Below are 21689 nucleotides of genomic sequence, written 5' to 3'. Positions count from 1 at the left end.
ACCTGATCTGTCTGCTTCAGAAGCATCTTCAGGATTTTCTCTGTGAAGAAGAACAAGTAAAAGCCTCCAAAGACCACTGCAGATTTGGAGACATAATAATCCTCCTGAGGGTTGAATCCAAAGGCCTGTAGACAAGGGGCAACAGAGAAAGATTTGAGAACCATAAACGCCAGCAGCGTCCCTCACCTCCCCTACCCATGTCTCTAGGAGCTCTCAGTACAGGGACAGCAGAAGAGCACTTCAGTTAGTCTTTTCTCCCCCAATGAATGCTTCAGGGAAAGGCTTAACACACCTAATTGTGCAATACTACTGCATGCTAGAAGGGACTGTCTTCCTGACCCCAGACGTAATCAGCTCATGCCCTGATGCATGAGGATTGTTAGCCCATCTCATTTTTAGCTCAGACAGTGTCACTGCAGATCCTACTCACATTAATCTAAAATGTCCAATACCTCTATAAATCTCTCTCAGCTACTCATCTTGATATCCTGTGGCTGCGAGTTCCACCGGTTAATTATAAAATGCCTTTGCTTTAAATCTATTGGTTTTTAAATTCACTGTCCCTCCTCTCACAAGTCAGATGTGAGTATAAACATAGGCAGGTGGGCCAATTAAATCTATTGTATTAGCAAGTCCACTCCCAGAAAACATCATTAGCTGTCCTGTCCTGTCCTCTCCTCTCCCTTTTGAGCACAGAATGAGGAGAAGCAACTGCACCAACAATCGCTGATCAGGCACCTGCATTGGGGATTTCTGGACAGTAACTCCACTTTTCTCAGTTTATTCATTTCTTGTGTGCATAGAAGGTGTTTTCTAGCACAGGGGCTGGGGATCCTTTTATATCAAAGCCCAGATGGTCTAAGTCGCTTCTCGCAACGAACTCACCACTGAGACTATAGCCTGGAGCACGTCCACTCTCAGCCAGCACGAACACTGAGCCGTATATAAGGGACGCGAGTGGCACCAACAGGCAGCTCAGACTCCGCTCAACATGGAATCTTCTCTCTACCCCATCTGCTCTCTACCATAAAAGTGACCCAGTCAAGCCTGGCTTTGTTCACACGTCAAAGCCACTTTCTTTTTATGGCCTGAGAACAGCTAAGGCCTGGTCTACGCTTGAAAGTTAGGTTGCCATAGCTCAGGGGTGTGAAAAAACACACAGCTATGCTGACCTAATCCCCACGGTGGACATAGCTAGGCCGACGGACAAATGCTTTTTTTTTTTGACACAGCAACTATAGCTCAGAGAGGTGGTCTTCCTACAGCAACAAAAAACCCCTTCCCTTGGTGCAGGCTGCTTCTAAGCTATGGGGTTATGCCAGCATAGCTATGGAGCCATAGCTGTACCAATATAGTCTCCATAGTGTGGACGTACCCTAAGGCTTTAAGGTCCTCTGAGCAGTGCTAGACCATGGCCAGAACCTCATCCTGGCAGATAAGTAAATACAATCAGGGTCATTTTATAGATAGGCACCGAAAGGTGAGGTGGAAGTGACTTGTCCACGGTCACACGGTCAATGGCAAAGCAGCTAGGAGCTTAACACAGTCATACAGCAGCATTTAGCCTTGCTGATGGACCTTAAACATTTCCAGCTCCCAGATGCAGGCACAGACCAGGTCCAACCAGATCTTTGTCTCCCTGCAACATTCACTCATGTTTCTCTTCAAGTTCCACCGGCTTCTCCTCAAACCAGGGAGCGCAGGCAGACAGACACACATGACAGGCCCGAGGGCCCTCACCATACCTCAGGGATGAGCTGGAAGAGAGCATTGGAGTAGAGAGTTCCAATCGCCAGAGCTATGAAGTAGAGGAGCAGCCGCTTGTAAAAGGTCTTCTTCATGAAGGGCACCACGCTGGCTCCCACCAGGGAGCAGAGGGAGATGACGGTCACGCAGAGGAAACCGTAACCCCAGACTTCAGCGTGCGTGCAAACCCCACCCCAGTTACACCACAGAAGGCAGGAGAGTCCAAGGAAATCAACACAGGACAGCAAAGAAGTGAATCCACACCAGAGAGAGAGAGAGAGAGCGGGAGGGGGAGAAGGGAGGAGAAAAAGGGACATTTATTAGTGATTTCATATCAATCTCGAATTGGTTCAGGGAGGCCAGAAGCAAACCTGGTACAAGATGGCTCTGGAACTCTGACATGCTGGCCCCTTTGGGGAGGGAAAGATCGTGGCTGGAACACTACAGGGAACGTGAATCATCAGAGCTGGCCCTACAGCCCATGCTCCAGAATGCGGCTGCTGTGACTAACTGCACCACAGACTGACGAGAGGATGGATTCTCTCCTTGGGGAAGCCGGGATTTGGGTGAAGGAATGAGATTCCTCATCCTAACAAGGCTCTTACTTTAAAATAAACACTCCAAGAATGAAAGTTAGCTTGTGGCAGGTGGACGTGAAGTGTATTTTGAAGAGAGAAATAAAATCAGGGTTCTACTCCCAAAACAGATTCACTTTCCTGGTGACCTTGTCAGACTCCCAGTGGGCACATGTCATTCCCAGAGGCATAAGGCCCATTTAATGGGGGGGGGGGCGCGCGCCGGGGTCAGAGTTCCAGCATTCCATGGAGCACTTCAGTTTTACAGCCAGCATCTCGTACACTCCACCCTCATCGCACAGTGGAGCCGATTCACCCTGTGCATGCCTAGTGCACTCATCACTGGAGTATCTGGGCACCAGACAAAATCAGAGAGGCCAAGTGCTCTGCCTGAGCTGTCCGAGACCCTTCCAGCCTAATGGATTAACCTGCGTTTCATGCCGTGGGAGTTCTCCTGCAACGTGCATACCATGGGGGTGGAGTGTACACCATCATTTCAGTTCCCATCAGATCCAGAAACAAGGCATTTTGTTTGGTTTTTAAGAGAAAAAATACAACAAAGTTACAGTTCTGGAGCTGAAAAATACCTCCCCAAGTCCCACAAACAAGGGGCTCCATCAGACTCTGGTTTAGAGATGTGATAACAGCCCTTGCCAGCATGGAATATGCAGGAATACTGGGAGTTAGGTTAAGACCACCAGGCCTGGAGACCCAACATGAAACATACTAGCTTTGTTTTAGCTTGCGAGGGGCTGAGAGAAACAAGCACCAATCCTGTTGTCCCCAACTCCCTCTGCTTGCCAGCAGGCAGCTAACTGAAACAGCCAAGAGATCTTGCACTCTGGAGCACTGGCAAAGAAGGGTAATATCCATTTACGACTAGATATCCTGTCTTCTTCAGGGCAGTACAATGCACACACAAATGCTGAACGCAAAGCAGCCCTGGGATCACAGTGGAAGGATCACTTCAGTGAGAAGCTGAGATTTTATTTTAATTCCATGACTTCTAGGCTGAAAGTTTGAGGATCTAAATGGATTTGAGGTCCCTAAGTACCTAGACCCTGCTGAGAAAATCCTGCTGCCAGAGAGCAGGATGCTGGAGGAACACGTGTGTTTCCAACACCTGATTGTAAAGCACATGGGAATATTTATTTAGCTCCAGAATTGTGCAATTAAAACAAAAATTAGTTTGTAATGTATCTGACAAACCCATCAGGGCACCAGGAAACCTCACTTTGCATAGATCTTTCCAGGGGCTCTGCTGCCTTTAATCAGCAAGACTGGGAGCCAGAAGAAAGCTGGGATCCCCAGGCAGGAGGGGTTTCTTCAATTCCTTCTGTGCATTTTTACCCTCTGTTCCTTCCTTCCTTCCTCCCTCTTTCACACACCCTTCTTATGAGCCCCAGGAACGCCCCTACACCAGCCTCTGCCCATCAGACCAACGCTGACACAGCACAGATGCTGCCAACCCAGCACAGGAGTGCCCTGTCCTCTTAAAGCTCCCAGATGCTGCCTGACGTACTTGCACATGCTTGGTCTATGCTTAGTGTCACTCATCACGGGCAGGCTTTGGGAAGTCTCCCCTTTGGCAACCAGGAACATGAAGAGCAAGAGATCTTTATTATTACAATCTCACAGGAGCTAGGACCACCCATGTTTTGAACCACTATAACCGGCGGAAGAGAGGGGCTGTGTAACCACCCAGCAGGAGTCACATGTGGGAGGGAGCTCTCTTCTCCCTCCCTCCAGAGCTAGGATCCCTGCCAGCTGCACTGCAACTACAGGATATTGCTGTTCTCAGAGAGGCTGCAGGCAACCCCACAGGAAGGAAGGAGGAAGCAAGCTAGGATGGCACAGGGCTCCCCATGCTGCCTGAACACCAAACATTAACCCTGAGGAGACCACGTGATGTTTCCTGGTGCTCAGAGGAGCAAGAAGGTCCTGGAAAGCCACTGGCAGGAAGCCAGCATGGAAGAGAAGTTTCCCTCTGCCTTGGAGACAGAGAAATCTGTTTGGGAGGAGCTGGGTTGTAAAGGCGAGCGGGAGAGCCAGCCCTTTGAGAGAGAGAGAGAGAGAGAGAAGGGCAGGGTGTGTTCTACTGCACCTCTGGGATCATCTGGAAGAGCGTATTAGAGAACAACGTCCCGATGGAGAGCGCGATGAAATAAGTGAGGAGCCGTCGGAAAAAGGCCTTGTTGGTGCAGGGCACAATGAAGACTCCAAGGAGGGAGGCCAAGTTAATCAGTGACACACTGAGAAAGCCAAAGCCCCACACTGCGGAACAAGAAGAAATGAGGGCTGGATTACCAAGGCTATTTGGGGGTGGGAAGGGCCAGACGCCAGCAGCTCTGGATACAGCTGGGCAGGGAAGGCCAGGGGAGTCAGGCCTCACTGAGGAGGGGGCCTTGTTATGACAGAGGATCACTCCCATCCACTGCGCTGCTTGGGATACTTTAATGGTGAGACAGTTACAGGACGGGGAAACGGTGGGAGAAATAAATCTGGTTAATGCTTCTCCATGTCTCTGAATTACTTTAAAGGGCACTGGGAATAATTAAGCTCCAGGCACTGAGCTCAGTTGTATGCCATTAACAGGCTGGAAAGAGTGAGCCAGAGCCAGGAACACCTGCAAGCAGCGGGGAGAATCGCAGGCACCAGAGAAGGTCTAACAAGGAGTTCCTGAGACCATAACTGTGCGTTCCAACAGGGGGCGTTATGGTTCCGAGAAGCCAATCGGCCATCTGAGCCGCTTTGGATTGTTACAGGTCCCCTAGCACTTTTGGAAAGTTAACCTAGGACTCTGCTTTGATAAGCTCCTTTGGGGCAGTGTTTGCACCGCACCTAGCGCAACAGGGTCCACGGCTGGGCTCCTAGGCACTACAAACCACCAGCACCCTGGCATATGTGGGAAATTCTAATCTGAGCAACCGCATGCTGCGTCCCTGAACTCCCGTAACTGCCATGTGACGGATGGCGTGCTATTCACAGCGCTGCTGTGTGGCTATTGAGACAGCTGCCACGGTCCATTCAGAGGTGGCAGCAGCGTTTCAGAGGTGGGCAAAATACAATTCATGTAAACCGTTTGTAATGTGCTTTGGATGAAAGGGGCTATAGAAATCCCTGCTATTTATTAACCTGCAACAAGATCCTCTAGAGAAAGATAAAAAACAGGCCCTCCTGAGCTGAATTAACCTGGAACACATGTGAGAGAGAATGTGAGTGTGTGTGGGGCTGGGGTAGCAGTAACAAACACAGGTAATCAAGCACCACTTCCTCACTGATAGACAGCACTGCCTCTGCTAGAACTATGGAGCAAGAGCGCGCTGACTGCTCTGGGAACTAAAGTCACATGTCCCAGCAGCAAATTCTCCCCTCTGCATTGTCAATGGTCCAATTCCTGCTCTCTCTCTGCCTTGCAGTGCCATGGGTAGGGAAGGCGAGGGCAGATTCAACAGGCTGCAAACACTAGTGCCTCTGCACTTTCCATGGAATCTGCAAGAAAATTACACTGGAGGAAAACCATCAAGATTCCAAGCTACCCTTGGAAAGTTAGCTTTCCAAGGTTATCACGAGAGAAATGTCTCTCCTCACCTACAACGAAGAGTCTTTGGAATGACCTAAGGAAAGACAGAAAATCCAGCCCTGCATATGCAGGTGTGGAGGGGTGATTTTATTGGGGTGCCTCTGGTTCCAAACAACTGCCCCAAAGCCACTGCTAAGAGGACAGGCTTAATAGCAGTACAGTGCATTTTGACAGCATCTTTCATCCCAAAGCACTTCACTCTCAGGCAAGCCTCCTGGGAGGCAAGTAAGGACTGCCACTCAGATCATAGATGGGAAAACAGAGCTGTGGGGGGGTGTTTGATGTGACTTTCTGTAACGTGACACAGCTGGGGGATGGCGACAGACCACCCTGTCCCTGCACTCTGCCATCTAGCATTAGGAGGGCTAGCACCTAGCAAGCAGCCCCATCACGAGTGCCAGCCCGAATCCACATTCGACTCAGAAAGCACCTTCAAAGGGCTGCCTGTTGGAAAAGCTGAGGTTTAAATGTAAAAAAGGCCCCGCTGTCTAGGATCTCTGTCCCCACAACTCCCCTGTGTAACTAAGGGCTGGTCTATATGGGGAATGAGTTCACACTGTGCTGACACGCACTAGCTGGTGCGCGATTCGTATGCTGCGCTAACAGCACGAACGTGGGACAGCTGTGCCCTGTTTCAATTCACATCGTTGTGTACGTACGGCGGGGCGCGGGGCACGCTAAGCGTGTGGTATTCCGGGTGGATGTCCCATGCTTCTTTGCTTCGCCAAGTGCATTCTGGGATTTTTCCTCGCTGCACATGGTGGGATGTGTCGTGAAGCTAGTGAAATTCTGGGACTTGGGAGTCAAACTCCCCAAAAATCCATGATTCCGTTCCCTGCATCCCATGGTTCCTCTCTTTCTGGGCAGGCTAGCGCAATTTTCTAATTACTGTCGGCCAAAGACACAGCCCCAGTGCGTCGCTCCTGCCGCAGGGCTGAAGCCATGGCTTGCCCTAGCAGGCTGGGAAGGGAAGGGTTATGAACAGGTGCTATCACATTAAGCCCAGAATATGCCCCATTTCTGCAGTGAGGGCTAGAAAAAGCATCTGTGCCCTGCACTCAAGAGAGGCGCTCGGAAAGCTTGTGCTTCAGCAATGCCTTTAGAGCTAACGCTGGTCCCGGTCCCCTCTCCGTGCCCACTGGCTATCTGTTCACCTTCTGCCGAGCTGGGCTTCCCCTCCTCCGTCTGCTCATTCTCCTCGTTCTCCAGGTTCTCTGCTGTGCACGCCTGAGATTCCAGCTGCTGTAGGATGGTCGGGCAGAACTCCTGGAACTTGCTCGGGCCAACATGGGACCCTTCGCTCAGGTTGTGGGCGGCGAAGAGCTCTGAGGAGCTGAAGCACTGGCGTGGGGAAAGAGAGACCTTGAGCATCCCATGGTTGTGCTCTGCTGTCTGGCTTGGCAATATGGGCATCCCCAGAGGGCTCTTCGATTGCATCCTCTCCCTCCTCCCACTGCTAACTCCTTCCCCTCCTGGCCCAATACACGTTAGGATACAGATATTCAGGCCTGTCTGCAAAGGCCTGTACTTTAAGAATTTAGGTGTATTCTTATCACTTGGCTAGTTAGAGGTATAAAAGAAAGAATCAAAATCACTGTCTGCCAGTGTAAGGTCCTTCTCTTACTGTGACAGTCTGAGGCCCTGTTCTTAGGCTAAGGCCTTTGGCTAAGCGACAGAGGCAGCCATAAGTTGGGAAGCGACAGAGGCAGCCATAAGTTGGGAAGCGACCGGTCACATCCTCACATTCCAAACTAGTCACATTGAAAGAAGGTGCTATTGGGCTGTTAGGAATACACTCCTGTCCTGATAGTGCCTATCACCTCCAGAGAAAGGGAAGTGCCTAGAAGATGTAAAAGGAAATTTAGGTTGATAGTTTTCTGTCTGGTAAGAACTCACTTATCAATAGACACAGCTGGGAAACCCTTATGTCTTTATAGATCTAGTTGTGAAATCCTCACTTCTGTATTGTTTTGTCATGATAGTTCCCACTTTGCTATTGTTTATTGGCATGGCCTCTGTCTGGTTCTGTGATTGTTTCTGTCTGCTGTATAATTAATTTTGCTGGGTGTAAACTAATTAAGGTGGTGGGATATAATTGGTTAGCTAATCATGTTACAATATGTTAGGATTGGTTCGTTAAATTTCAGTAGAATGATTAGTTAAGGTATAGCTCAGACTATTACTATATAAATTAGGGGCAAACAGGAAGTGAGTTGGGATTCGAAAATAAGGAAAAAGGAACTTGGATTTAAGTTTTTGCTGGAAGTTCACCCCAATAAACGTTGAATTGTTTGCACCTTCGGACTTTGGGTATTGCTGCTCTCCGTTCATGCGAGAAGAACGAGGGAAGTGGGAGAGTGAAGGAATAAGCTCTCTAACAATACACACACAGCAGCCCCTCACTGGACTCGGGCCTATCTCACTGCATGTGAGGCCCTAGCCCCCTCTGCAGGTCTAATGGGTCCCACGAACCACCCATCTACAGGGGCTGTTTTCCTCCCCCTCCCTGAGAATTTTCTCCACACAGAGGCAATATCCTGCCTGCCACCATCACAGCAGTTCTGCTTGGACTGTAATGGATTCCCCCACCCCACAAGAACCAGGGTTTCCCCGCTTTCACCCAACTTCACCCGCTGGCTCCCTGGGAGCTGAACACCGAAGGAATGGGAACACAATGTACAGCAGCTGGGGCAGCGAGCGGAGCAAGCTGATATAGCAGGAGAAGCAATGGTCTCCCGAGTGGAGCTCAAGCAGCTTCCCTGCATGGGTGACACAGGGCCCACGTGAGCCCAAGGAGTATCCTTGCAGAGAACATGGCCCATCTGATTGTCCATTCCGGACAAGCTTAGCCCGTGGCATGGTGACCTCGCACTCTGTGTTTACGAGGGGCAGGGGGGCAGCAGTGTGTTAAGCTTGGGCCATCCCTCCTTGGGCACTGCAGGGAAGAGACACAGGAATTCACGTGGCATGTTACCCGGGAGAGGTTCCTGCGCTGCGGCTCCGATCGGGAGATGTTCTCGTGCCCCACCCCCACATCGAGGCGATTCAGCAGGGCCTTGAGCTGCTGCAGGGTCAGCACGTCGCTCTCGCCATAGCGGCGCAGGAGATCCTGCAGGAAGGAAGCCGCAGTGACGGCGGGCTGCAGCGAGGCGTCCGTGCCAGCCTGCGTCTGGCAGGAGATGCCCAGGAGGCAGAGCAGCATCACCAGGAGGTGGCATCGGGGACTCACACCCAGAATCATGGTGACCAGGCGATCCTGCAAAAGGAGACATGCAGTGTGGTTAACTTTAGTATTCCCTGCAGCCCTGAGCACTAAGGGAATCACCAGCCACTGGCTGCTGGACTGAAAGGGCACAGACAGCCCAGTTGCTAAGGCATGCAGTCAGCACCTTGTTGGGTCAGACCTTCTCCAGTGGGTACACCTGGCTGCACAGGTGCTGGAACTGGGGGTGCTGCTGCACCCTCTGACTTGAAGTGGTTTCTATTCTATACAGAAAGAACAGGAGGACTTGTGGCACCTTAGAGACTAACAATTTATCTGAGCATAAGCTTTCGTGAGCTACAGCTCACTTCATCGGATGCAACTGTTGCTCACGAAAGCTTATGCTCAGATAAATTGGTTAGTCTCTAAGGTGCCACAAGTCCTCCTTTTCTTTTTACGAATACAGACTAACACGGCTGCTACCCTGAATTCTATACAGAGTTTACAGTTCGGTTCAATCACTCGCAGCACCCCCATTATACAAATAGTTCCAGTACCCCTGCCTGGCTGGGTTAGGCCCCGTCCTTCCAGCTGTCCTATCCCTTACTCGACTTCCCCACACAAGATAACGTGCACCCAGCGGTGCAGATGACACAGGCCTTCCTACGCCCTGTGAAGGTATGGCGGTGTGCCCTGCAGGGGGCAGCAGATTCCCTTTGCAGCTGAACATCACTGAACCCCATGCCACCTGCAGGCGTCCAGCTGTTCGTGTGACAGCCACACTCTCTCTCACCAGCACAGGGACAACAATTCAGCGTGGAACAGAACTCCAACACTTGCCTGGTTAGTGGCACTGATCCCTCTGGCAGAGGAAAGGTACCTGGAGTCTTCCCCCCCTCCCCCCCCCCCACAGTCTGTACCCAGATCAGGACCCCAGGGTCCATGACAGCTCTACTAAACAATTGCACCACGCAGGAATTTCACGGGGCGAAACAGGCAGACACTGCCAGGAAAGCAGCTCTGCCATGTGGCCCATTCCCGAAGGGTTGCAGCTGCAAGGCCTGCCAGAAAAGGCTCTGCTTGCTGATCTGCTGCATGTGAGGAGCTGGAGCGGAAAGGGAGAGAGAGGCTGTACGGCTGCTGTCAAGTGACTCCAGGAAGGTCAAGTCAGGTCAAGATTTTTTAAGGGAGAAAACCAACATCCAGGCAGATGGGCAGAAACGTTAATGGAGAGGTCTGGCATGCCGTGAGGTCAGATGAGGGGTTGGTGGCATAGGCAAGCCCTGGGAGACAGTGCTTCTCACAGCAGCTGGGAGCTCTAGGAGCTGGGTGTGGGGACGATGCGCATTCCAGGCTGCAGATCAGGCTTGGGAGATAATTTCCAAACTCTCAGGCCTGGCAATGGTGCCACAGGCCACCGCTTCAGTCTCCGTTGGCCACCGTGCTGGGTTTGTGCCTAGCAGCTTCTCAGCTGCTCATGCAGCTACACAGTGCTCCCTGGCTGGCACCCCCCTCTGCAGGATGGTGCTATCCAGCAGATACAGAAACATTCCCCCCGATGACATGAGGAGGTCAGGATTACCACCAATGTTTGGCCTGTGGGGAAACCGAGGCACAGAGAGGCGTGACTTGCCCCAACCCACAGAGGGACTCTCCGTCAGACTCAGGAATTATCCTTGGGAGGCCCTGGCACCAGACAGTGCTGTCTCACTGAAGGGATTCAGCAGCGGAAGGGGACTGTCCCTCTCTCCAGCCCAGCAGCACTAACCGAACTCTGGTGGCAGATAGGGCCACGTTGCCTCACTCACCCCACCCCCACGTGGCACCGCAAGAGCAGACCTCGAGAGGCATGGTGTCATGAACGAAGGGAGAAGCCTCGGAGCATCTGCTGCCAGAACCACACAGGTATTTGCCTGCTTGGGAGAACCCCAGCTATGCTCATAACAGCTTTCCCCCGACGCAGGGCACTCGCCTTCGTCCGGTCCAGAGACACGCTGGAGTAACCCAGAACAGCCGCTGGCAAGCAGGGTGCGCCGAATGCTCACGGGCAGCAGAGCTCACGGTCCCTGGAGGGGGGAGAGGCAGTGTGAAGGGAGGATGGAGTTCGCAGCAGGAGGACCATAGCATTCATGCTGCTCTCCTGCTGCCACAATGCTCTGCCCAGGGGACAGGACAGCGAGCTACTGAGGAGCAAAGTGTTTTGTCTACGTGTGGGGTTAAGGCTGCCTGCTGAAAGGTGTTTGCCCCAGACCCAGCACACCCTCTGTGCTTCTGCAACGCATGGGATGAGCCAGCTGCAGGCTGCTTCCCCTACCTCTTATCTTCTCGCGCCAGCACGCCGAGGCTGTCAGGCTCTTAGCACACCAGGCCAGCAGAGCCACCGCAGTAATGCAGTGGAGCGTTCTAGGGGACGCTCACGTCTACAGGGCCCTGAGGGAGACAGCCCACAAAACACGCCTCCTCCAAGACTGCACAGCTCTCTGGAGCACATCCCATGCACCAGCAGCCACCACTGCCCTGGCGCAAACATTGCCCCAGTCCCTGCAGTGCCTGGAGGCTGAACACGGCAGCCTTGACCCAGCGTTACAAACATGGGGTCAAACCAGAGCAGCCAGGTCAGAGGTTTGGGAAACTTCCTGCGAAGGGGCCAGGCCAAGGAGTTGGCAGCTGGCTGCGGCAACTTTCACTTCCTTTGGACACCGAGCACCAGGAGGCCCACTCCACAAAGACCCACAGAGGGTGCAGGTGGAAAATTTGTGCCCACCTACTGCACCCAGGTCCCAGCTGGGGCTCTGTGTAGACGGATGGGCACCACAGCCAGGAGCCAGGACATTAGCGGAGTGCAGAGTTCTGGGCCTGAAAGCTGCACCAGGACTGGTTTTATTCACCCCTCTCTATCTTCTAAGTTACAACCACTGTTCAAAGCCTGCCGAGACGACGGCTTTAGACCTCTGCCCCTACAACCACATCCCTCCCCATATGGTCAGTTACCCTGACAGCCTACATAGGGCCTTGAGTGACCCCAGTGCAGGCTTCGCACACTCAAGACAAGGCCCCTAACTCCACAGGCTTCCAGCTTAACTGACACAAATCCCACAGCCACATTCAGACAGGAGGCACAGAGAGGACAGCACAGCGATCAGCATGTGCAGCTTTGTGGAAATCTGGGTTCTGGGCTGTAGCGAGTCCTTCTGAGCTGTCTGGGAGCCCAGGAGATGCCTGCAGCAGCTCGAGGGCCTGAGGAATAAGATGCGTTCATTATGTTATATTTTAACCATGCTGCTAATTATAAGTTGAACCACATCCCAGCGGCCTCTTCCCCAGGCGGAGGCGTATATGTATTTATATTTACCGGGTCCTTGACTGATAATCTTTTATATAAATCAATAGAACAGCATGGAGCTCGAACGCTGGGCAGCACCAGCTCTGCCATGCAATATGCCTGGAGGCACAAAGAGGGCAGCCTTACATAAGAACATAGGAATTGCCAAGCTGGATCAGACTTGTGCTCCCATCTTGTCTGGCATCCAGTCTCTGGAAGTGGCCAGTACCAGCTGATTCAGAGGATGATGCAAGAACCTTGTAGAAGGCAGTTATGGAATTACCTGCCATCAGAGGAAGTTTCCTCCTGACCCCCCTCCCCCAATACCTTGAGACCAGCTGAAGCCCTGAAGCATGAGGGTCAAAATCCCTTCCAGGCTCTTATTAAAAAATACTATTATAAATATTACTGACCAATACCAGTGTCCTGTAACTGCCAGGACAGTCACCAGACCACGCACAGGAGCTGATCTAGGGCTTCTCCTACCTATTCTAATAAACAGGCTTACAGAGTGCCTTAATGTAGGTAATGTTTCCTGTGTCCAGTGAAGTCACTCCGGTGTGTTGGGTGAAACAGTGGCCCAGTTAAATGGCAGTGACAGCATCGTCTTAAGGGGGGCCAGAATTTCACCCGCTGTGCTCTGCATGGCAAATCTCTCCAGGGTAAAGCCACCTGGCACCCATGCGAAGGCTTCAGGGGGCAACTCCAGCTATTTCTGTCCCAGTTGGTTCATGGCCAGCTGGGGTCAGGAAAACACTCCCCAGCACAGCAACAGGAGGTGCATTACAGCACCCAGCACAGAACAGATCATTAAGCCTCCATATAAATCCACAACGCTGAGAAACGGAAGACACTTGCCCGGACACAGCATGCACGGGGCTTCTTGCTGCAGTCCAGGGACGAGGCTATGGCTTGCAATTCTGATGAGCACTGCTGAGCTGGACTGTTTCCACGGGAGGGGAAAGTTGTGTCTCTGGGATACAGGAACATTGACATATTGTGCTGCTGAGACCTTATCAGGGAAAAAACCTTGGGTGCCAGGGAATGTTTGACTAGCTCTCCAGGAAGGTCAGCTGCACACTTCAGTATGGTTTAGGTTCTTAGCTTAGACCTTGCCAGATTTCTCCCCAGATCTCAGGCCACGTGCTGCTGAAGCAGACTTTGGTACAGGAGTAGCAGCACATCCCACAGTGGTGCCCACTATCTTAGCAAGTGGGGTATCTTAGCCACTAAGCCTAAGGAAAAGCTGCTCCGAGTCCCTGCTGTGGACATAGTTATTTTCAGGACTCTGGGCTTCCATAAACTACTTCAACTGCCCAAGAGAAGGGTGGTGAAGTGGACAAGATGCTAGCCTAGGACTCCAAATATCTAGGTTCAATTCCCAGCTCTGGCACCGATGTCCTGTGTGACCCTGGGCAAGGCACTTAGCCTCTCTGTGCATCACTTCCTCGTCTGATAACAGCACACCCCTGCTACACATGGGTGTTGTGAGAATAAGTGCACTGAAGTTTGACACACTCTGATATTTTGACACAGACAGACGACCGCAAGGCTCAGGGGTGGATAATTCACTATGAGGTCTTGGAGGTGGTTTGTATTCAGCTCAGGCTGGTAGGAACTCAAAGTTGCTCCCTCCTGGCAGCTGTTTAGTGCTCTTTGTGAAATGAGTCTGTGGGGAAAGATCAGAGAGTGAGAAGGCCAAGCATGGAATGGGCCAGGGGGACTGATCTCCCTTCCCCTCCCCTCGTGGTGCCTACTCTGGCTATGGGTGGGATGCAGGTGCACCATGCCCCCTGCCTGAACGGCGTCATACGAGCAGCGCATTCACTTTAAGACACGGACTTTTGTTGCTCTGATAACACACCACACACACACACTCTCCCTCATCTATGACCTAGAGCGGAATTCGGGCTGTGCTCCCGTTCACTCGGCCCACAGCCATATTCAAAACAAACCTTTGCTGATGTGTTACAGACTTTGGTCTCCTCTAGAAGTTGACATAAGGCATTTTTGGACTCCACTCAACCAAATGTTCTGAAAATAAGTCTGGCTCATTGGCCAGAGCCATATTTGGACTGGCAAGGCCTCTCCTGACGGGTCTGCCCTGCAAGAAGCAGTCCTCCCAGCCCCTCACATTGACCAGGGCTGGGCGGGAGAAGCAGAGGATCTGTTGTTGTCACCAATTCAAGGCTAATCAGAGCAAACCAAACTCAGGCGCTCAACACTGTTATTAGGCCACATCCAATGCTTTCTTATTAAAAAGGGATCGACATTCTCAGAGTCTCAAGAGCTTACTGCAACTTTGAAATCTTTGTTTTTTAAAAAGCACCAGGAACTCCTTGAGAAGGAATTGGCCAGAGAGGTTTTAGCAAGGGCTTGGGGGGGGATGGGAGGGGGATGCTTTGCCGATTTAACCCCTCCCCTCCCAAATCTGGAGAAAGGCAATGCATCTGGAAGCAGTGCAGCGCACATTTTGGGATGTGCTAGGGACACAAGTGCTTCCGCCAGTCTCCCTGAAGACTCTGCAGTACCCACCCCTTGCTCCCACCCCGTCTCAGAGCTCCTTGCTGCTTTAAAGAACTGGGGACAAGGCCTGGTAAAGATCTGCAGCACGTAGACAGGCAACTGAGGTTAAAGGTGCAGCCCAGCCTGACCACATACTCACCCTTGGGAGGAATGGAGTGTGACACAGCTGCAACCCCCCCTGTCTTTTTAAATGGGGTTGGCAGCTAGGTGAGAAGGGAAGAATAGCCTCAGGTTTCTTGTCTCCCCCCTTCCCAGCACTCAGTTTACCAGCTACTTCCGTCCCCCAAATCCATAGAACAAAGAAATTGTCAGAGCCAGCCACACCAATGATCCAAATGCACAGTGCCACAATTACAAGAGGGTAAAACCCTGCAATAACCTGCCCATAGGAATTTTCTTTTTGACAACCAACCCTTAGTGGCTAGCTCGTACCCTGAGGTGTGAAGGTTTACACCCCTTACACATTTCTATCCTAGCTACTTCTACCCTGCATCTGAAGAAGTGGGGTTTTTACCCACGAAAGCTTATGGCCAAATAAATCCGTTAGTCTTTAAGGTGTCACCGGACTCCTCCTTGTTTTTATCCTAGCTACTGTCACTGCAGACGATATCCTTATTCACAGAGATGTCTAATCCTTAAACACTTCCTCTCTGAGCTGCCCACAATGACACCCAGGTTTGTTTCCCTGAAGGGTGTTCTCACCAATCAACACATAGAAGTAATTCAAGTTGTTGCTTCCAGCATACCTGCAGTGAATTTCATTTGATTCCATGTGGTTAGGTCCCTCTGAAGCGCCGCATAATCCTTTAGTTCCAGCTAACCCACAAATGTTTGTCTCCACTGTCCAACCCCCTTTCCCAGATTAAATATATTTGAACAGCTCCAGGCCAAAATATACAGCCTATTAACCTCCTGCCTTGCTCAAAACTGACCACGTAAGTCATCTGCTCAGTAAATACAGTATGTGCATTATACTACCTGGAGAAGAAATTTTAAACTAACACCACACACAGACAAAAAAACCTTCCCAGAAGTCTGAGCTGCTGGAATTCATGGAAACTATGAGTATGTCACTAAGATCACACCACTCCCAAGTTTCTCTCTGCCAGCTCTGTATCCTGAGGTGCAGGCGTGAAACAAGAATGATTATTCAATGCGGTAAAAGTTCCAGCACTGTTCTCGCATATGCCACCGCTTTACAGTTTAAAAGGACGCCTGCTAAGCAATGCATGTGGCGTGGGTCTTGTCTTGAGTGCTAATGGTGCTGTGTTTTTTACCTTAGGGTGGTTAATACGTGTGAGCTGTCCCAAGGTAAAAAACACAACACACACCAAGCACATAAACCGTCAGGAAACCCCACCCCACCCCGCAGCTGACCTCTGGAAAAATTTACCTCACAGTAAAACCAAAGTGCCTGGTCTTCTTTGTGAAAGAACATACCCCATAACCACTGCAAGAGTGGAGCACAACAATGCAAGAGCAGCCAGAGAGAGACCCGTCACAGTACATGACGAGGGTTTACATGGGCCTCAACGGCAAAGGAGAATTGGTGACAGGATTCAGTCTCACTCTGAAGTTGGCAGTTCAAAACCAGACCACGCTGTTCGAGTTCAAAACTCGTTCCCCCGACACCTGTTCAGTGGCTGACCTGGAAAGATCTGGTGGACTGGTGTCAGTTTCACAAGTCACTGCCGCATGCCTGCTGGCAATCTTGGAAGAGACCAAGGATGGAATGGGCCATGGGGAGCAAGCTCCTCGCTTCCCTAAAGGAAGTTCCTCCCAAGTGGGGCTGAAACCCATTGGCAGTGGATGGTGAGCCACATGCTGTGCCTGCCCTGGGGATAGTTCACTTTCCAGGGATGGCAAGCCAACATATTTCACTAGCACTGCAGGAATTACAAAGGGTTAGATCTCCAGGAGCTCAGTCTGAACTTCATTGGCACTGGGGAGCAGGGTGTTTTTTCTGCATTTCTTTTAAAGGTTCAGAAGCTTCTCCAGCTAGCAAAGGCATTCTCAGTGGATAGTGTACTGGGATCACAGATCGGATCTAATCGCAAAGAGATTCCCCATCACACCCTCATGGCGCCTCTTGCCTTTGTCAGCATTTCCTAGATCATGACTACACAACGTGTAGCTCTCAGAATGTTACAACCCCCCAGTCAGAAGAACCCCATGTTGCTTTGCAGCCATTTTTGCTGCACTGGGAGACCGCAGAAGTTTCTTCTAAGGGACCCTTTCAGATTGGCAACAGCATCCCTGCTGCATGCAGGACACGTGGTACAGAGCATGCAGGAATAGTGAGGACACAGCATGCAGGAAGAGTTCTATAGTGCAGATCCTGCGTGTCGCTAGACATCTACTCCCATGCTGCTGCTGAGTGAAAGGTGCTAAAGAAATGCATGGAGGATGTCTTTCAAGATTTATTTCCCTATGCTTGGAGGGATCAAGCCCTACCTGTCCCCTATTCACGACTTAATTTGTTTGGAGCCCCCGGTGTCATTTAGAGAAGAGGCAGGACAGGATAGAGGGCCTTCTCGGAAGGAAAGGCAACGAAAGCCTGAGAACAGGGGAGACTAACAGTACAGGGCAATAACCTGGAAAGAAAAGAAGCTGCGGGTCTGGAGCACTCCTTTCTGAACGGAGGAGGAATTTCCAGGGCTTGCTGGAAACAGGAGCAGTCCAGCTGCCTGTGTGCAATGGTTACAAGAGACACCTCACACAACTCGCAGTAAACCACCACCTCCCCCCCTTTCTCACACATTCAGAAATCCCCTGCTAGATTGGCTGGCATCCTGCCTGTTCCATCTCATGAATTCTCCACCTCCACCACAGACTGACCTTCTGAGGTATCCTCTGTTTGATTCAACACCAGTTAGCCTCTCTGTCAGCTCACCGAGCCCTCTGACCAGGAACATTCTTGATAAAACTGTGAAGTCCACTGCGTTTTCATTCGAGAAGAGATTTGCCGCATTACTTTTAAACAGAGGGGATGGGAGGCCTGAGTCCCAATCAGGGCAGATCTAGCTCCCAAGCACCCATTGATGGCTCAGCCCCAACACCTGGAAAATGACACAGTCAAAAGCAGCGCAGGGCCGACGTTTGACCTACTTGGAATCGAAGAGAACAATATTTCGTCCTTGTCTCTCTCCCCACCTTTGGCTCCGCTGCTATCAAAGCCCAGGATGTTTGAATGTCAGGAGGAAACACAGTGAGTAGAGGACTGAAAACCAGGATCCTGTGAATTAGTCATTATTCCCATCTTACAGAGCAGGAAAATGACCTGCCCAAGGGAAACAATGAGTCGGGAGCAGAGCTAGGGGTAGACCCTAGTCCTTAAAGTGTATCTAATTCTTTGAATGGGCAACGGAAATGCAAAGTATTACACATTATTGTGATGCTTGAGCACAAGCCTGGAAGTAACATGTTAATTTCAGCTAGAGGGAGAACCAATGTTTCCCAGGGCAAGACGACAACCTGGTGTGAGAAAGTTATTATTGTCAAGCATGTGTATTGTTTGTTCAAACACACACAAACTAGGAGGAGTTAAGAGCACATGGTGGTGTAAGCATCATGCTCCCTTCCCCTTCCTGCTCACCAGTAATGTGCTACCCGTCAGCTTACAATCCTCTGACAAAGGCCCTGGGATGTCTCAGCATCACGCCTCTTCATAACCCACGCCACATTCCAGAAACGGCACAAGACACTTGCTGTGTCAACATGAACGGCATTTGAAACCTCCAGCAGAGGGGACAGGAGAAGTCACTGCAGCTTTTACTGAAACAAGGTCAAAAGGGCATATTTTCCATATGCCTAACCACTCCCTTCATGCTTTAAGCTAAGACTTCTCCAGACTATTCGAGCCCTTCAACACTGATGTTTTCAACCCCACTTCTCCTCCCAGAGCGTGGCCGGAAAGGGAAGCATAATGCTAACACTGGTACCACAGCAAGGATGCATTCCCCTCTCCTCTCTCGCTACAGGCATGTTTCTCAACCCTCTAAAGCACATTCTCTCCCCGCATTTTTGCTCACTGCAACCATAAAGGAGTGTGCAATACGCCACAATCTTACACCACATGCACAACAGGCCAACAGTGCAAGCAGAAACAACTCCACTAACTTCACCAGAATTGTGTCTGCTCACACCAGTACTGCATTTGGCCTTGTAACGGTATCCCTGTTACCACCTACTGGGAATAGGCATGCCCATCTAAACAGTTCTTGGCTGTCTAAATCTGGCCCACGTGCCTTCTCTTTCAAAACGGAGAGTCCTATGTGGCATGGGATGGTGTGTCTCAGTCCAGTTCCCCTTAGGCAGGTGTCCAGACAGCAAAAATCATTGCCACCAGGGGCAATAATTAACCCTCTTGTTGGCAGTCTCCCCGCAGAAGGCAAGGACTGAATGGCATACCAGCTGCCCTTTGCCTTGTGTATTGCTTTTCATCTACAGATATCACAGCAATTCACAAACAAGGGAGGAGAGCAGATTAAAAATCATGTTTAAAGAAAAAAACAAAACAAATAAGAAGTCCACACTACTAGTAACACCCTAGTAATTTGAACTGAGGGACCTGTGAAAGCGAAACTGACCTCACAGCATTTATGCTATTAGTTGGTCTTCTGCATTTCCCCCAGCTCAGGGAGAGATGAGGGATTAGCCAGTTTCACTTCTATTTCTAACCCTTTTTCCCATTCTCCAGCCTCAGCCCAATGCCACAAGGGCCAAGTGGCAAGGCAGGGAAAGTTGTGACACAGAAACTTTTAAACACAAAGGAAGGGTCTGCGTGATTAAAAAATTTCTACCAATAGGCTGTGCAGATTCCACCCACCGGCTCTCAATCCACCTGCGAAGTAACCCTACCTCCTTTTGTGATAGGCAGAGAGTAAGTGACTCACACAAGCCCAAAGAGGGAGTCAATAGCAGGACCACGACAGAACCCAAGAGTTCTGACCCTCTGCCTCCCTCCCAGAGCTGTGAGTAGCACATGTGCTGTATGTGAGGACTGCAGTCCTGGCCAACAATTACAGCATTACCTGGAGCTAGGGTACCTTCTGGGATAAGAAGAGATAAGCAGCCCCTCCAGTGCAATATCTGGCTTCTAGCAGCATCTACTCCTCTGGGGGGAATTTATTCCTGGCACCCATTAGGCGTAAGTGCACACTGTGACCAGCCCACCAGTTTCTCTGCTCTCCCGAAGCGTGTACCTGCCTGCCCTGCAGTGCCCCTTTAGGCAAATGAATGTCCACAAATTACCTCTGCTCCCTACATGCCCCCTGCCCAGGCCTTAATATCAGCTCTCCCCCAAGCCCGCTGTCTTTGTTACACCCTCTCAAAGATGCCACTACCTCTTCCACTCCCCCTTCCCCACCCCCAACAAAGACTTTCTTTCCCCCTCCCCTGGCTTCTCTTCACCCTCTACCTACCCAGTGCCCTTCAGTGCTCAGCTCCCTGCTGTCATACCCCAAGATACTCCATAGCCATGGCCTTCTCCGCTTGCCCCACAGGCAGACCCACCCGCTCACAGCCACACTGATACCGCCGAATTCCTAGTGCCCTCAGCACCTGCCCTGGTATCACTCCAGTGCCTTGGGACCCAGAGCCAATGCCCACCACAGCAACCGGGCACGAGCATCCCAACTCTGCTGTACCATCACACCCAGCTCACACATCCCCCTCGGCCAACCCCCAGCTCTCCTGGAGCCTAAACCCCGCACACTCACCCACAGGCCCTCGGGCCCCACCCTGCGCTGCTGGCCAGGACCTGCAGATCCTCAGATGCCGCCCCCCCACCCCAGCCCCCCCTAGTGCCCTGACCCCCCCTACCCAGCCCCATTGCCCTGACCCCCCCCAATGCCCTGACCCCCCCCCGGGCCAGCCCTCCCTCGTGCTCTTACCCCCCCCTCGGGCCAGCCTTCCCTCGTGCCCTTACCCCCCCCCGGGCCAGCCCCCCCAGTGCCCGGACACCCCCCCCTAGTGCCCGGACCCCCCCCAGCCCCCCCTAGTGCTCTGACCCCCCCTAGTTCCCTGACCCCCCCTCGGCCCAGCCCCCCCGAGCCCTGACTCTCCCCCCACCCAGCCCAGCCCCCACAGTGCCCTGACCCCCCCAGGCCCCCCCCCGGGCCAGCCCTCCCTCGTGCTCTTACCCCCCCCTCGGGCCAGCCCCCCCTAGTGCCCGGACACCCCCCCAGGCCCAGTCCCCCCTAGTGCTCTGACCCCCCCCCTCGGCCGAGCCCCCCCTAGTTCCCTGACCCCCCCACTCGGCCCAGCCCCCCGTGCCCTGACTCTCCCCCCACCGCCCTGATCCCCCCCTCGGCCCCTAGTGCCCTGACTCGCCCCCCCCAGCCACGCGGCCCTGACCTCACCGCCCGAGCTGCTCCCCCGCAGCGCTGTCCGCTCGGCCCCGAGCCCGGCCTGTCCCCAGCTCCCCACGGGCCCGCGCAGGCTGCACGCTACTGGCGGCGCACGCTACGTAGCAGGGGGTGAGCTGGGCGGCCCCGCCTCCTGCACACAGCCATTCGCCACTGGCCCGCGTCGATTAGCATAGCCACGCCCCTGCTGGCTCCGCGCCACGCCCATTCGGAAGCCAGGAGCACCACGTGGCGCGGGTGGGGAGGCCTCTCTCCTGGGCCGCAGTGGCGGTGGAAGGGGGAGGGGAAGGTGCTGGGGTGAGGGGTGGTCGGTAGGGGGAGCCCCTCGTTTTGTTCTGCGTTTATACAGCGCCCAGCACAGTGAGCT

General features: G+C 52.2%; 1 protein-coding gene across 9 annotated transcripts in view; it reads right to left on the bottom strand.

The window, feature by feature from the left end:
• SLC39A14 (solute carrier family 39 member 14) overlaps window positions 1–21412 on the bottom strand; it is a 28081-nt gene extending 6669 nt beyond the window's left edge. Inside the window, exons 1-6 of one of the 9 annotated variants that reach the window (XM_073325358.1) lie at window positions 21317–21412; window positions 11079–11172; window positions 8879–9160; window positions 7059–7245; window positions 1746–1915; window positions 3–125 (exon numbers count right to left, since the gene is read on the bottom strand). In XM_073325358.1, coding sequence (XP_073181459.1) covers window positions 3–125; window positions 1746–1915; window positions 7059–7245; window positions 8879–9145 — 747 coding nt within the window. In that variant the 5' untranslated portion in view covers window positions 9146–9160; window positions 11079–11172; window positions 21317–21412. Of the gene's footprint in view, window positions 1–2; window positions 126–1745; window positions 1916–7058; window positions 7246–8878; window positions 9161–10914; window positions 11059–11078; window positions 20289–21311 lie in introns of those variants that run through there. The other 8 variants (XM_073325359.1, XM_073325355.1, XM_073325357.1 and 5 more) reach the window with 8 other exon arrangements.
• Window positions 21413–21689: the final 277 nt, after the last annotated feature.

Source organism: Lepidochelys kempii, chromosome 26, assembly GCF_965140265.1.
Source record: "Lepidochelys kempii isolate rLepKem1 chromosome 26, rLepKem1.hap2, whole genome shotgun sequence".
In the NCBI taxonomy this organism is placed as follows: Eukaryota; Metazoa; Chordata; order Testudines; family Cheloniidae; genus Lepidochelys; species Lepidochelys kempii.
The sequence above is the reverse complement of the archived record's forward strand: the minus strand, read 5'-3'. Positions and strand labels throughout refer to the sequence as shown.